Source organism: Micrasema longulum, unplaced genomic scaffold (assembly GCF_059751315.1).
Source record: "Micrasema longulum isolate JH-2025_06_02 unplaced genomic scaffold, ASM5975131v1 h1tg001152l, whole genome shotgun sequence".
Taxonomy (NCBI): Eukaryota; Metazoa; Arthropoda; class Insecta; order Trichoptera; family Brachycentridae; genus Micrasema; species Micrasema longulum.
The window spans coordinates 80,581-95,967 of NW_028278339.1; the positions used below are offsets into that span (position 1 = coordinate 80,581).

The following is a 15,387-nucleotide window of genomic DNA, read 5'->3' on the forward strand; positions in this document are numbered from 1 at the left end:
AATAGACACATTTTCTTAATACTAGCGATAAGAATGAAACAAAATGAAAATGTTTTAAATAAAATACACGTTTAAAAAATATTAGTATAAAAGAGTCAAAAAAAGATAGAATAAGAGTTGATTTAGGTTAAATAATAATTTAAAATATAATATTTGTTGTGTAATATGCATAATATATAATAATAATACTAAATAAATGCATGAATAAAATAATTATAAAATCGAATCTCACACAGTAACGTTTACAAAATTTTTTTTTTTTTTTTTATACGCCTCCACTCGTTTGCGAGTGATTTTGGCTCTTAGATACAAGAATAAGAAATTTAAAGAATATACGCTTCAGTGAACGACAAAAAAAAACCCATACCCACGAAAAAATATAATATAATGTGAGGTATGCAAAAAAACTGCCTCTGCAGTTTGGCGGGAATTTAAAAAAAAAAAAATTGGTTTGAATTTAAAAAAAAAAAAAAAAAAAAAAAAAAAGTAGTTAAAATCAGTATGAAAGAGTTATGTGACAATAAAATATTAATATTATTACAGTATAAAGTAAACGTAAACATAAAATGAAATTTTGGGTCAAAAGTAAAGAGGGACATTCAATTAGACTTATTAATTAAATTATGCAAATAATATTTAACAAATTCAAATATTTTTATTATTTGTCCTTAAGAATTTAGTCAGAAGTAAATAAGTATCCAAATCATTCTGGGCTAGCAAAAATTTTACCTTAAGAGGGAACGTATTATATTCTTCACATATATTTTGAAGAAATTCGCTTCTTTCGTAGAGGGGACAGTCAAAAAACAGATGATCTAATGTCTCATCGTCATTTTCACAAAGACACATTGCCGAAGTAAAGACACCTATTCTCGATAAATGCGAGGCAACGAGACAATGTCCCATTCTCATTCTTGATATTAAAGAGATGTTCAATTTTGATTGCTTTTCGATTTCAAACCAATTTTAATATTTGGTAATAAGTAATAATATATCTTATATTGTTTCAGCCAACGTGTACATAGACAGAAAGAGAACACAATGTGCACATATAATATTTGTTCCCCGACTTTTCTTTACAGTCGATGAAAAAATTCATTGTTTTTTTTGTTGTTTGTTTATAGACTATTTAACTTAGCCAAAAAAAATAATTATGTATCGTATTATCAGCGCTTTGGTTTTTTTATGTTTTTATTTCTGAAATGACTCCGCGTGTGACGTTGCAAGTTCTCTTCCGCTTCTTCTCGTTAAGTTATGCCGATTGATCTTATCGCAAACCAGAAATCTTTCAGGACTCTCGTATCATTGGTTGATTCGTATGAACTAGTGATGTGGTTCGAAGTAGTTCGTTTTTATTAAAACATTTTTGATATTTTTTTTCGTACTTCAAGAAACTTTGGCGTACAATTTAATGATCTAATTTTTACCGCGCGTGAGAAATCATTTTTTGTATCCAATTACCCGTAGGGCTGAAGTTCCTTATTCACCGCCAAGTGAGTTGTTCGCCACAGCATTTCTTTGCCGAATATTTATTCGCCGTGATATTGTACTTTAACTATTAATCACTAATACACTCTTCCGGGGGCGAATTATTAATAGTCTATGCGAAGAAAAGTCGGTGAACAAATGTCTGGCGAAAGACTGTCGGCCTGTTGGCGAAAAAAAATCCTAACACAATGATTCTAGCTGTCTATCTTTTTGCATATTTTAGACAGCTTCATTAAACTAACTTTTTAGGAAATTAGACGACTAGAAAGATAATCATTTTGGTTTTAAATTACCATTATTTCGCAATTGTAACTTATCTATTATATCGTTGGCTGGATGCAGAACTATTTAGTCGCATTAAAAATTATTGATAGGTTACATAATTCTTATTTATTCAAATATATTTTAAGTGAAAAATTTTTTTGACTTTCTTTACTTTAAATTGCTGTTTTTTAAATTACATATTTTATTAATTCAATAAAATATTTATGCATTATTTTTTTTTTTTCAAATCAAAACGTAAAATGAAAATGCCTCCCGATAAACTATGAACTAATTGTTTGTCATCGGATTTTCAGATATAAGTGTTAATTACTCGTATATTCAAATAATAGAGTACAGAAATAATATTGTGGAAGCACATAATATAAACGAAATAATGCGTTTATTACGGTTTTGATGCTTAAAAAAGAGAAAAACTATTCCAAATCTCCAACTAAAACAAAATCAATTAGTTTAAAATATCTGAATGGTATCAATTTTTATTGGTACAATTAAATTAAAGAATAATAACAATTATTTGGTTTTAATGCTTTCTGGCCTGTTATGGTGCAAAAAACAATAATATATGCACCATAGGTTTATCTACAAAACTGTAGCTCCTTCTTATCCAGGATAAATATTATTTTATATATTTTATTTGGGATTTTTACAGTTATTATATAAAACAATAAGTAGAAATATATTAACAAAACTATAGCCAATTAAAAAAAATCCACTGTAAATCTAATAGTACAATATATAAAAGAGAAAGAGTTTACGTAATTGTATGTGTGTGACGTTTGTATTCGTGTGTCTGTGTATGTGAATGTGTCTGTGTGTGTGAATGAATGAATGAGGGAGAGGGTGCGTGTGTGTGGGTGCGCAAGTATAAAAATAAAAATAATTTAAAACTTGTAATTATATTAAACAGTGTACAGAAAAGAGATTGTTTAGAAGTTTGATTCTTAAAAACGTAATAATTTATATCTACTTTCGAAACCTTTATGTTAATATTTAAATCAAGAAATTTTTTAATTTTTTTTGAAGTATGGAAAATTTCTACACCTTATTCTGAAGAAAAGGCTTTTTTTTAAAAATTTAATTGATACAAACTGAATGAATAATGTGCAACGAGTCCCATACAATACGGTAGGTAACCACAAAATGCAGTGAATACAATGTAATTTCAACAATGTACGCGTACGTTAATTCAAAACGAACATACAAATACATATTATATGCATCTACATAATACATAAATAAATAAAAATTATTAAAATAAATATTATCTACTATAATATAAAATTTTTCACCTCTGTCGGAAGTCTCGCAATTGGCGTAGTACTTATAATTCGGATGGTGATTTGCGTCTTTTTCACAAACAAAGGGATATTTGTTGTCACATCTCACATCATTCCAGAAGCCATTTATATCCGCAACTACACAGTCTTCATTATCGCCTTCGTTGTTTGGTTCATTATCGGCCCAGTTTGAAAATGCGAATTCCTCCGTACATGTTCCTGGAATCAATGAGTCAAGTGTTCACAAATTCAAAATTACTTCACCTTTTATTTATTTTATTTTTTTTTATTATTATTTATTTTTTATTATATTTTATTAACATAAACGGCAAATCTGCATTTTACAAACATTTATAATACTACATATTTAGTTTAATTTAATTTTTTTAACATAAATTTCCTCATACCGAAGATTTATATTTAAAAAAATTAAACCTAAAAATTATACAAGATTTATATTAAAAAAATTAACTTTAAATTATGCAGCATATTCAGTAGAAAGTTTAAATAATGAAACATTATACAGTAATACAACAAGAGAATCATAAGTACTGTTTCATACAGCTGGGTAAAGTGAACAAAAAACTGTGTATATTATGAAATGCATGAATAAATAAATATAATTACCATTCACCATCTTTAAAAAAGTTCTAAAGGTTTGTTCTATGGGAACAATACCCTACACTAAATATATCAGATACGTGGGAATAACTATTGCCGAGTTCATGAAGTCTGTTTAATACGGCATTACAAGCATACACTGTCCGTGAATTGTTGCCACGAAACGGTGGCACCTGTCTAGTCATTCTTACAGGCACCATGAAGTTGATGAGAGATAATTCAGGATAATTAGGATAATTCAATTAAGTTCAGGACAATCCCATATTGAATTTACAATTATGAATACATTTAAAAGTCTATAATTTTCACTGCACTTTTAAATAAAAACAATAATAAAGTAAATTTTTTTGAAGTACAAGTACCTGAAAATAATATCAAAATCTATACGTTTTTATATATCTCCAATGGCAAGCCACGGGGCTTAGTTAACCTTAGAGATATTAAATGCCTTTAAAAATATTTTTTGGATAAATCGTATTTAAAATATAAGATTTCTAAAATGAACCATTTGTCAGTGTGTAATTAATTTATGTACATTTTAACATGTTTATTGAGTGATTTGGTGTTTATTTTGTAGAACTTATTTAAACTTATAATATTAGAAATCAAACACTGATTTGAGTCTACTGAACACTTTATTTTATTTTTACAAATATAAAAACAAAAATTTCGTTCATAGACTGTTATTTTACACTATAGACTGTTATTTTACACTATGTCCCTTCATCACTACGTATAAAATAAGATTCTAAATCATTTTACAAATGCATGTTTATTTTTAGAAATTCTTTAAAATATAACAACAACAACAAACCATAACGCCGTTTCCCCGTAGGGATAGGCAGAGAGGATAGAGCGCCAAAACACTATATCTTGGCATACAGACCTCGCTTCCTCTTCATTCATACATCTTCTCATGCACGCATGCCGATTATTCCTACTTTTGACATGTCTATCTTCAAGTATTTGATGGACTTGATCGTGCCATGTCTTTCTCGGTCTTCCTCGTTTTCTGCATCCATCAACATTTGCATCGTAGATCCTTTTAGCCGTTCTTTCGCTGTCCATTCGATCTACATGTCCAAACCAACGCAGCACCCCTTTCTTGATTCTGTCAATAATGCTGTCATGCTGTCAATAATTCTGTCAATAATAAAATATAAATAATGTATAAAAATACATTTATGTTTATATAAACTTCTTCAATCATGTATTAAAATTATAAAGAACACCAACCTATTATAATATTATTGTTATATTTTCCACAACTATTATCTAAAGATACAAAACAATAAAGCCTCATTAAATATCTCACAATACATACATGTACGAGTATGTCAATAATTACTTTGATGTGTTGTAAATTTTTCCGAAATTCAAATATAAATACCTTAATTCCCCGTATCTATTAAACACTTAGCCTTGCCCTTAACTATTGGTTTTTCCCACAGCTATGATTAATGTACATGCTTTAATTCATAAGTTTATTTCAATTTTTTACTCAAGTACCTTGAATTATATAATTATATAAGGACATTCAATCTATCTAATCTTCACATTCGTTTGAAAATGCCCTAACAAGGCGAAACAATTGTCACGATTTTTTTTTTTCATATTTGTAAAAATGAGATAAAGTATTCAGTAGACTAAAATCAGTGTTTGATTTCTTAAATTATAAGTTTTAATATGTTTATGTTATTTTCGTAAGTAAATTTCGAATCGGTCAACTATATTATAAAAATCCCTCTCCTTCACCCCTCCACTTTTTTTTCTTATCCCCAACCATCTTACAGTGCTTTTCTTTTCTTTTCTTATTTAATAATTTGCGCTTTTCTCTTTATTGTGTAGTATATTCTAACATTGAATTTGCGAAAAACTTTGACTGGATGTATGTACTATTTTATACATTTTATAATTTTTTATACAACATACGAGTATGTTGTATTCCTAGTAAAAAATATATGAAATACGCTATTAAAAACGGGTTTCGGGTATGTGGAGGGAGTGCTTTCACTGCAGTATTTCATTTTCGCTTCACTGGAATCTGAGGTGTAAAACTGATCACCTTACCTTCGTGTAAAAAATGACCGAAATACGTTGCATGGTAATGATATTTGCACCACTGGGTACAAACAGAGAAATTATGATGATATATAATACGTGTATTAATTAATGTAAAAGCCCTATGGGACTCGATATTTTTTTTTTCATATTTCATACTGTAGTTTGTACGGTTGTACAGCCTATTCAAATCTTGAACAAACCTTTGTTACGAAAGTTTTTAAATGAAATATTCTTGTGTATGAACTAACACAAACGAAATTTGTACGTTTACTTGGTTTACCAACATGCACTACGAGTATCATATCAACATAAACTTATTGGGACAAGTTCAGACACAGTGGAAAACGCGCGGTTGCAAACCGGTTTTTTATTTACATTAGCGCCTTCATATTTGTTCACACTTGCCCGCACGGATTGTTAAAACCGCACGGCTGCCGCCACTCGATCGCGGGAAAATAGTATTGCACCGGGTTTATTTGTATAGTTTACCTAGAGAACGTTCAGCAGTTTACTTGCTTTGAGGAGACTGCTTAATTTAGACGTGATCATCATCATGGATCGTTTCGACACTGAAGTGGCATTTGTCAAATGATTTTATCGGCATTCCCAAATATCTAAAGAATTTGGGTCCAATTTCTTTTAATTTTGGATATAAGGTTACAGCTAGGTCACGCAAGAGCCTGTCTCTTAATATTGGATGCACCCAATACTATTTTTTTTAAATGCAATTAATAGCAGACTGCATCTTCCACTTCTATTTTTAAACTGAGATGTAAGTAGCCTCACCACGCTCATTTCGACTGAAAAAACCGCGTTGTCGTAACTGCGCGATTTCCGCTGTGTCTGAACGGAGTATATTTTTCAGACGTTCAAACCGCGCGGTTTACGCCGTATCTGAAATGGACAAAAATATTTGAACACTCTGTATGTACATATTGCAATAGGGAAATATCACTTTTAAAATTAATAAGGGGCTATGAAATACTTTCGAACAATAAAATATTAGTAGCATAAAAAATATATGAAAATTAAGAATTTTAAATTCCCGCGAAAACGGTTTATTGCAATGGCCACGCACCTAATACGTGGCGATTGGGTTAAATTTTGATCGTCAGTCACAATTGTCAAAGCCAAACGTGTCACTTTTTAATGGAGACAAATTTAAAAAAATATAGGTAATTTTTTTTTTTCCAAAATAACCATATTGATTTTAAAAATACAATTATTTATTTAAATATATTTCACGTATTTTTACCGGTATTCGTAGTATGTGATATTTACTCGTCAAAAATATTCTTAATTGAGAATACTCAGGCATCTGGACGTATTCAAACTGCCATCATTTTTAAGCAATGCACCATACCGCACACCTTTTTCCCGCATGTGTCGGGACATATCCTTTCAAAATAACAAAATTGATGTATTTCATGATACCCTCTAAACTTTTGCGATAAATCTCTTAGGAATAAATCTTTAGTACATATGTACAAAGTATTTTGTATAAAAAATTTAAACACCAAAAAATGTAATTCCATTTGTTTTGTGTAAGTCATGTCATACTAAATTTCATTGTCTAATATCTTTATATGTATAATTCCTCCTAAGCGGCTTAACCGATTTGCAAGCGGTTTTCGGAGAAACATAGATCTTTGCGCTGTGCGTGTTCGTAGATATTAAAACTTTCAATCAAATATGTAAAAAATAAGTTAGGAGCATAAATGTTTTATTCATCGATCTACCAGGGTTGCATTCGAGGAGAATGCATTTAGAAAAAATGGAAAGATGTTGTTTTTTTGTGTATAAAAAAAGGTTGTCTTTGAATTTTTACAAACAGCATTTGTTTTTTGTGGATCTTAATCAGATTCTTACCTTGAATTCCTTATAATTTCTACCCATTTGTTTCTTTTTATTGGATTTTTAGTAACACTAAAATAATATTACATTCAATACATTTTTAAAAAAATGTATTCATACATAAGTACACCCCTTTGTTGGTGAGACGACTGGAATTTGACGTTTGCAAAAATAATGCCATATTTGAAAAAATATTAATTTTATGTTTTGAAATTCAACCATAAATAAATACCAAGGTACCTACTTAAATGAAATATTTTAATATAATCAATTTTAAGTTTTGGAATTTAATTACAAACAAGTAGTTAGGTACCTACTTATCAATGAAAAGTCTTTTTCCAAGCTAATAGCAGGGAAGCCAACGTTCGGGCAGGACAACGTCTGACGGGTCCGCTAGTATTTATATATATATATATATATATCTTTGTTGAATTACCTTGTAGAATAAACTTGTATATTCCTCTTACCAAAAAAGGAAAAAAAATCATGATGTACGAAGCTTACGTTAAAAGCAAATTGAGCTTCACGATCCCCTTCTGGGGAAACGGTAACAAGACGGACATTCCGAGGAAACAAAGAAAACAAAATAAAATAAAATAATTAAACTAACCTACAACTTACTCCACTTGACCCCTACGACTGAACTGTACAAAAAAACACACCAGTTTGATATAAAATACTTGACGAAAATTGATGCAATAAAAATTGTAAACAAACAATTGAGACATTGTAAAACCATGACCCGGATTCAATTTTTTAAAAATGTGAACAATTAGTTACTGGGTTTAGGTCGAGAAAAATCTGAAAATTTACTCAAAATACATTCTTAAATAATAAATGGTACACATTGATATTGTATAACTGTATAGTAAATCAACTAGTAGGTAGTAATGTTATTGTTTATTTTTGCATTAAAATGTCTGCCTTAAAACAGGTTGTACCTAATTAGGCAGACTAGACATGATCCAGAGAAATCTATTACCTAAGTGTGTATGTAGTAGATAAAGTAATTGTTATTTTGTTAATAAACTATTATTATTATTATTATTCAAGACGATGACATAACATTTAAAAAAATGCTGACATACGCAAATCAAACACAAATATATATATAAAAAAGCAAAGGGACAAAAAAAATTAACACTGCAATGATTTACCTTACCATTTAAAAAATAACACTGGAGACAAATTTAAAATCAACCTGAAAAGGCACACAATAAGTACACTAACCAGACGAGACATAATATGATATAGCCCTTACGTGTTTTAAAAATATAATTAATAAATAAAATAAATAAATGCAAAATAAATTAATTAAATTTTATTAAATATTTTTACATAACCACAAACAGACTTTTCCATGTCTACCAGTTTCGAGAGGTGCCCATCTCTTCCACAGGACACCAATTAAACTAACATGCAAAACCCACTATACCCCTTCAACATAGTTGTTGCACAAAATTATAAAACCAACACGATATCATTACATGCACTGATTAGGTTATGAAAATATTTTATGTTGTGGGAGAAATAGTTGAAAAAAGAGGGAGGGGGTGGAGGGAGGGGCGTGAGTTAAATGGGTATAGGGTAGGGTATTATAGACTATATTGAAAGATTGTTTGATTATTGATCAAGGAAACAATTTTTTTTAAAGCTTTCCTAATGTAAAATATTTCCATTTTATTGTTTATATGTAAGATTTGAACTCCTCTATTTATATTAAATTCATGATTAAAATTGATTACGTTATTGCGAAGACACCTCATATTATGTTCTTTAACCGGTAGACATAGAAAAGTCGGTAAGTAGTTATATACAAATATTTTATAACATTTAGTAAAATGTTTGACCACAAATGTTTTAAATATGAATAATAAAATCAACCAATTTTATTATTTACCCGTAATGCAACCATTAATATAAAAAGAGGGAATATAAATTATTAAACTCGACATTTAATTTTAATATTCATAAATGTAATTAGTATGTTCTATGTAAACTCACCGTTTCCCGTAAAAAAATCTCCTTCTGATCTTATATCATTGAGTCCCACCCAGGTGCGTTCCTTAGCCCCGGAATGCCTCTTCAGGGCGATGACTTCTTGGGCCGTAGAGGGCAGCGCTAAGGTGGCTGACTCCATCTTACAAATACTGCTCGCCTGTGTCCAGGTTCTAGGTACTGCATCAGCCTTGTAGTACTTGTGCACATCCTTCTCAAAAGTGTAATCCCTTCGGAATTTGATGGGAATCTTTTCAAATACTATCTCTTGTGGTACTAGTAAGACATAATATTACAATATATTAGTATGAGATGCGCGTGCATGTTTAATTTTATTCTGGATTTTATCAACATTAATAACATTTAAAAAAGTAGAAATATAATAACAATACTAGAGCCAATTAAAAAAATCCCCTATTCATCTAATAATATATAATCTCGTATAAGAAGATAATTTACATAATTGTATGTATGCGACGTTTGCATTCATGTGTGTGTATGTGTATTTTTTTTATTTTAAACGTGTATTTAAAACAAAAAGGGTATAGGAGAGAGCTTGCTAAGAAGTTTGATTACTTAAACAAAATATTTATACATACATTTAAAACCTTTTTATAAATATTTTAGTTAAGTTATGATGCTTTGATTAAGTATAGTAAATTTCAAAACCTTATTATGTGTATTATTACTGTTGTGGATAATTTATGTATAACCATTTTTGTGAAAGTCACCTCAAGGGCGCTGTAAAATAAATGTCCCAACACGTCTTGCAGCTACATAGCGCATGGACGTTTGGGATTCTGGTTGCTCGTTTCCAATTATTATGACATATTTAATAGTCGATACCAAATAGTAGCTAGATTACAACAAGTTTTGCAACTACAGGGCGCATAAATGGTTTGAAATCTAGCTCCCATTAACGTTATTTAAAAATTGACATTCTGGTGTTTCTAAATCATTTCTAATTTTTTTTACAAATACGAGTTGGTTTACAACACCTCCTGCAGCTACTGAGCGCATGGACGAATGGAATTATAGAAACCTAACAACGTATATTTAAATGTTTATTTGTACCTATTTATCTATACTTTATTTATACATATACTTTTTTGTATTATTTTCTTAAAATTGAAAATTATATTCCCTCGCTGAGGCGTCCCCAATATTAATTCATGCCCTTAATACATTGAAAACCTCGGAGTAATACTACGCTACACGCTTATAGAGATACTCTTTCAAACTTTCAAATTTTTGGTTTGGTTTTTGGTTTAACATCAAACGTTTAACATACGGTTTTGGTTTGCGCTTGCACTTTTTGACCCAAGTATCTACGGCCCGTTGCATTGCTGTAAGCTGTAGCTAACTTTGTAATTAATAATGTAATCATAGAAAGGTTTGTGTCCGTCTGGCGTGAGTGGCGTTTTTATACAAAACATAGGCAGAATGGTGAATATTACACAGTGTGTAAAATGGTCACTTAAACCAGCCAATGACAGGTCATAAGCTTTGTAAATGCCTAGATTTCCATATCCCCTTCTCGAAAATGTTTTCTCTCTGCTGTAACAAATTTAAATATGAATACCTCCCTAGGGAGGAAATCCAGTCAGTCTGCAAGCATTTGGACATACTAAAAACATTGTTGAATGATACTTAATTTAAACTTTGAATGCATGTGGTGACATTTTGTATTATATTATTATTTTTTATTACATGGGTTTTTAAATTAATGAATTTTGATGAAGTAGATTTTTGGAATTATTAATCTTTCCATCAGCATCAGCATCTTCTATACTTTTAGATTTTTTAAGTGCTATGGGTGTTTTCTGCAAATTGAGAATTGCCATTTTTGTAATCAACACTATTTTCAAAAGGTGATTTTAACAGTTTATTACAATAAATTAATACATTAATGCGGCCTGGCTGTTTTTAGCAGAATATAGAATTGACCTTTCTGCATCATATATCGCCAATATCTTATTTTTCAAAATTGTGAACTGGCTGCTTTCTGTATAACTAGGTTTAATTGTTTATATACCAATCCATGAGGGTTTATTTAATAATCTGTTAATTGGTTTTAATGAAATAAAAGAGTTTTTTTTAAAGTAGGTTGTACACTTTAATCGAGTAGTAGATCAATCCCATTTATTTATTATTTCTTTATTTAGTCGTAAAAAATAATACAAAAGTTATCAGAAATCTAGACTATTAATCGTTCTTCAGATATTTTATCTACCTATACAAATAATAGGTAGATAAAATATTAAAAAAAAAAAAAAAATCCAGTGCAGAAGTTTTTATCGGATTGAAAAGTTAAGTGCATAGATCATTATTTACTATACGAGTATAACTACTTATCTAATGATTAGGTTAAAAGTTCAATTTCACAGCTAAATAATAACGTACCGTGGTGTCGCGCGTCGCGTTCCCGCAACGTTGACAAATATAATGCAAATCAGGAATTTTTAAAGTTAGTACTTGGAACTGTAAAATATGCGTTTATTAACTATTATTTTATCAGAAAAACAACAGAATAAAAATTATAATAAAAAAAATACAAGACAATTACATACCTATACATAAAAATACTGGAACCAGTTTTTCATGGTTTTTTGGACAGTTTTGAAATAACACCGTCCAAAAATTAAATAAAAACATTTATTTAATAATGTGTAATAGTAATTTCTATAATTATTCTGTTTTGGTGATATAATAATTATTACATTAATCGAAAGGCCTACATTGCTGTTTTACTAATTTAGCGTAAAAGATATAATGGAAATAGTGAAAAATCTTTGTTACTATTTTTTTAATACTTTAATGCCATGTTATGCATAATTAAAAAATAAAATGGCAGAAGTAGTGTACAAAATATTTTTTTCAAATCCCGGATATTTTTTTTAAACGAAGAAACCTCCATTATTGTTCTTTGTTTTTGCATTCATCATTGTTTTTTATTTAAATAACATTTTTTCGTGGATTTAACGTGACAGTTCATGGTAATATGTTACGTTCAAAGAAATTATTGATAATTTTTTAAAAGTTTTTATTCAAGTCAGAACCTTTGTTTACATTTTATGATAATAACAAATATAATAATACTAGTTTAAATAAAAGGTTAAATAATATCAAATGTATATTTCGAATTAATAAAATATATATACCTTAAAAATATTCCTAATAATCGAAAATTAAATATGAACATAGTAAAATACAATTGATCGGGTTGTGTTCTCAAGGTTTAAACGTCGTTTAATCCCTTTTCTTTTTTTGACGTATTTATAACTAGTTGATAATGGCCATATAATTGAAATGATCCGGTTATTTCATAAAACATTTCATTAAATAATACAGTTTATTATGACACGATTTTTTTGTAATGTATTAAAAATTTGAGAAGCAGTAAACAGTTATTGATTTGTTTTTAATATACAAATTTGTTGAATAAAAATGTATCTCCGAAATAACAGTGATTTTTTGACAAAGGAAAAAATATTTGTGAAGAAAATTGATTCACTACGTGACGACCTAACACCGCTACTTTTAAAACGTGTTAATTTTTTTTAATGTAATTTTTAAATCGTATGTTTATAGTAGGCAAATTTGCGTTAAATATATTAATCTTATTATGATTGTACATACCAACCAATGAAAAGCAAATTACTAACACCAAACTGAATAATATATGCATGTTTTTCGTTTAATTGTGACAAGGCACGATGATCTCGCTAAGTGGACTTCAGAATACTGATTAAAATAGGTATTATGATTATTTTCAGTACCATTCAACTGATAGTGATAGAAATATAATATGTAATTTTGTTTATAAAATAAACGGCACCAAACAAAACAGAACAATATATCTGAAATATTTATTGGACCAAAATAACATTATGGTTTTTTTTTCTTAAATTGGGACAACATATCAGGCAAGAAACTCTTGAACAATGGCCCGATATTGCTGGGGCACAATACTCCCCAATAGCAAGATTATTTGCTTCTTAAAATTAGTCTCAGCTGTAAAAGATAACTATCTCCCAAGTGATCATGATTATTCCTCTATCGGCATTACCAGTGGAAGATTGGTTCTGGAAGCCGAAAGGTAAAACCGCGTATGCTTACACTGCTGTCGGGGATATCCATAAAAAAACCCGAGTTGCCCCTTTTTCATACCTGCGAGCTCCCGCCACCCTGGAAGGCCATCGATGATGATCTTTCGCCATCATTCAGTGGAACTAAGGGACGTGGGACGAGGAGAAGGCTAGCAATAGGGTCTCTCGGAGGCGCCTGGTAATGGCGGACGTGGAAAAAGAAGAACAAGCCATCTTTTTAGATGAGTACTGAATTAACACTAAAAGGAGTTCTTCGTGATGACTGAGATTTATTTTAATTGAGTTGGAGAAATATTTTTAAAAGGAGTATAGATGTTACAAATATGAACAATGGCATAAAAATCATATAAATACAAAGAATCCGCGTCATTTTTTCACTGTTTTAAAGTAAAGGAATTGTTTTAAATATTTTAATTCATTAAAATCAACGAGATTTTTTTTCCCTCTTAAAAAGACAACAATGATTTATATTAAAGGAAATAAATAAAACCATTGGTGTTAATTTTTTATTTTTCTTTAAAAAAAATAAGATATACGGGGTCATTCACATCGTGATTTAAAATTCATAAAACAATTCAACTAGAATGTGTGATATCGAGTTGAGTGACTGAAGTAGACTATTCAAGTTAAAGAGGACACCGCTCACTGTCAGTGATTTCGTATATGCCAATGATGCTGTGCTTCTTGCTAGCGATGAAGATGATCTGCAGTTTTGGTTTCAAAGATCTGAGTGTGTAAGAAGAGTCATATGACGAAGAATAAAAAAAAGGCGTTTTCTTTAAAAGGGATAAAAGAACGACAAAATGTGATATCATTGTGAATAGGTATAACTTAAATTAAAAGAATTTGAGTATCTGGGATGTTTTTCATAAGAGATAAAAATAGAAAAAAGTATCGAAAGAATGCGAGTGTGGAAAATAGAGTGAATCGTGCGTTAAATTGAATCTTGACAAATAAATATTTGTCAAAAAATAAATAGATATATACATAGTGGAGTCCTGTAATTGACATGTGATACTTTTAGAAAATGTTTCTTAAAACTGTATGTGACAGTTGCATAAATGTCAACTTCTGTGTCAAATGTCAATTTCTGTGCAAAATTCAAAATTAATACAAGCGTCATTGTCAAAATAAATAAAGGTGTTCCGCGATAGTTAGGATAACTTAAAGATTTTATTAAATAATTTCTTATGCTTTATCCTCTCCGAAGCGTGGAATTAACTGCGGTGGGCCACGTAAAAACTTTTCACATATAAACATCGCCCTATCATCGCACGATACATCGTTAAGCCTTCCATCTCTCAGCATACTGCCACAATGTCCTTCTTCGTCGTCATTACTCGGCTCGTCATCTGCCCACTCTGCATAGCCAGCTTCTTCTAGGGTTTTTCCTGAAAAACGAAATAATTCGTTTCATATTCAATGCATTAAAAAAAACATAATACCCTTCCTTATTGTAACTAAACAGTGTTATTAACATATTACAACAGAGATGAAAAACATTTAAGAGAAGGTAATATAGAGGTCTAGGCATCTACAGGGGTTATGACCTGTCAATGGCTGGTTTAAGTGGCCACTTTACACACTGTGTAACATTCACCATTCTGCCCATATTTCTATATTACCTTCTCTTAAATATTTTTCATCTCTGTTGTAATAGGTCAATATAAACAGCTCCCCAGGGAGTTGAA

The 15,387-nt window shown here is 29.8% G+C and overlaps 1 protein-coding gene across 1 annotated transcript in view; it reads right to left on the reverse strand.

Annotated features, from left to right (window-relative positions):
- The window catches only part of LOC148276745 (macrophage mannose receptor 1-like), a 31,576-nt gene that overhangs the window by 5,250 nt on the left and 10,939 nt on the right, over positions 1-15,387 (reverse strand). The window contains exons 5-9 of the mRNA XM_088233826.1: positions 14,891-15,087; positions 13,758-13,871; positions 13,657-13,672; positions 9,594-9,863; positions 3,063-3,269 (exon numbers count right to left, since the gene is read on the reverse strand). Coding sequence (XP_088089952.1) covers positions 3,063-3,269; positions 9,594-9,863; positions 13,657-13,672; positions 13,758-13,871; positions 14,891-15,087 — 804 coding nt within the window. The remainder of the gene's footprint in view (positions 1-3,062; positions 3,270-9,593; positions 9,864-13,656; positions 13,673-13,757; positions 13,872-14,890; positions 15,088-15,387) is intronic.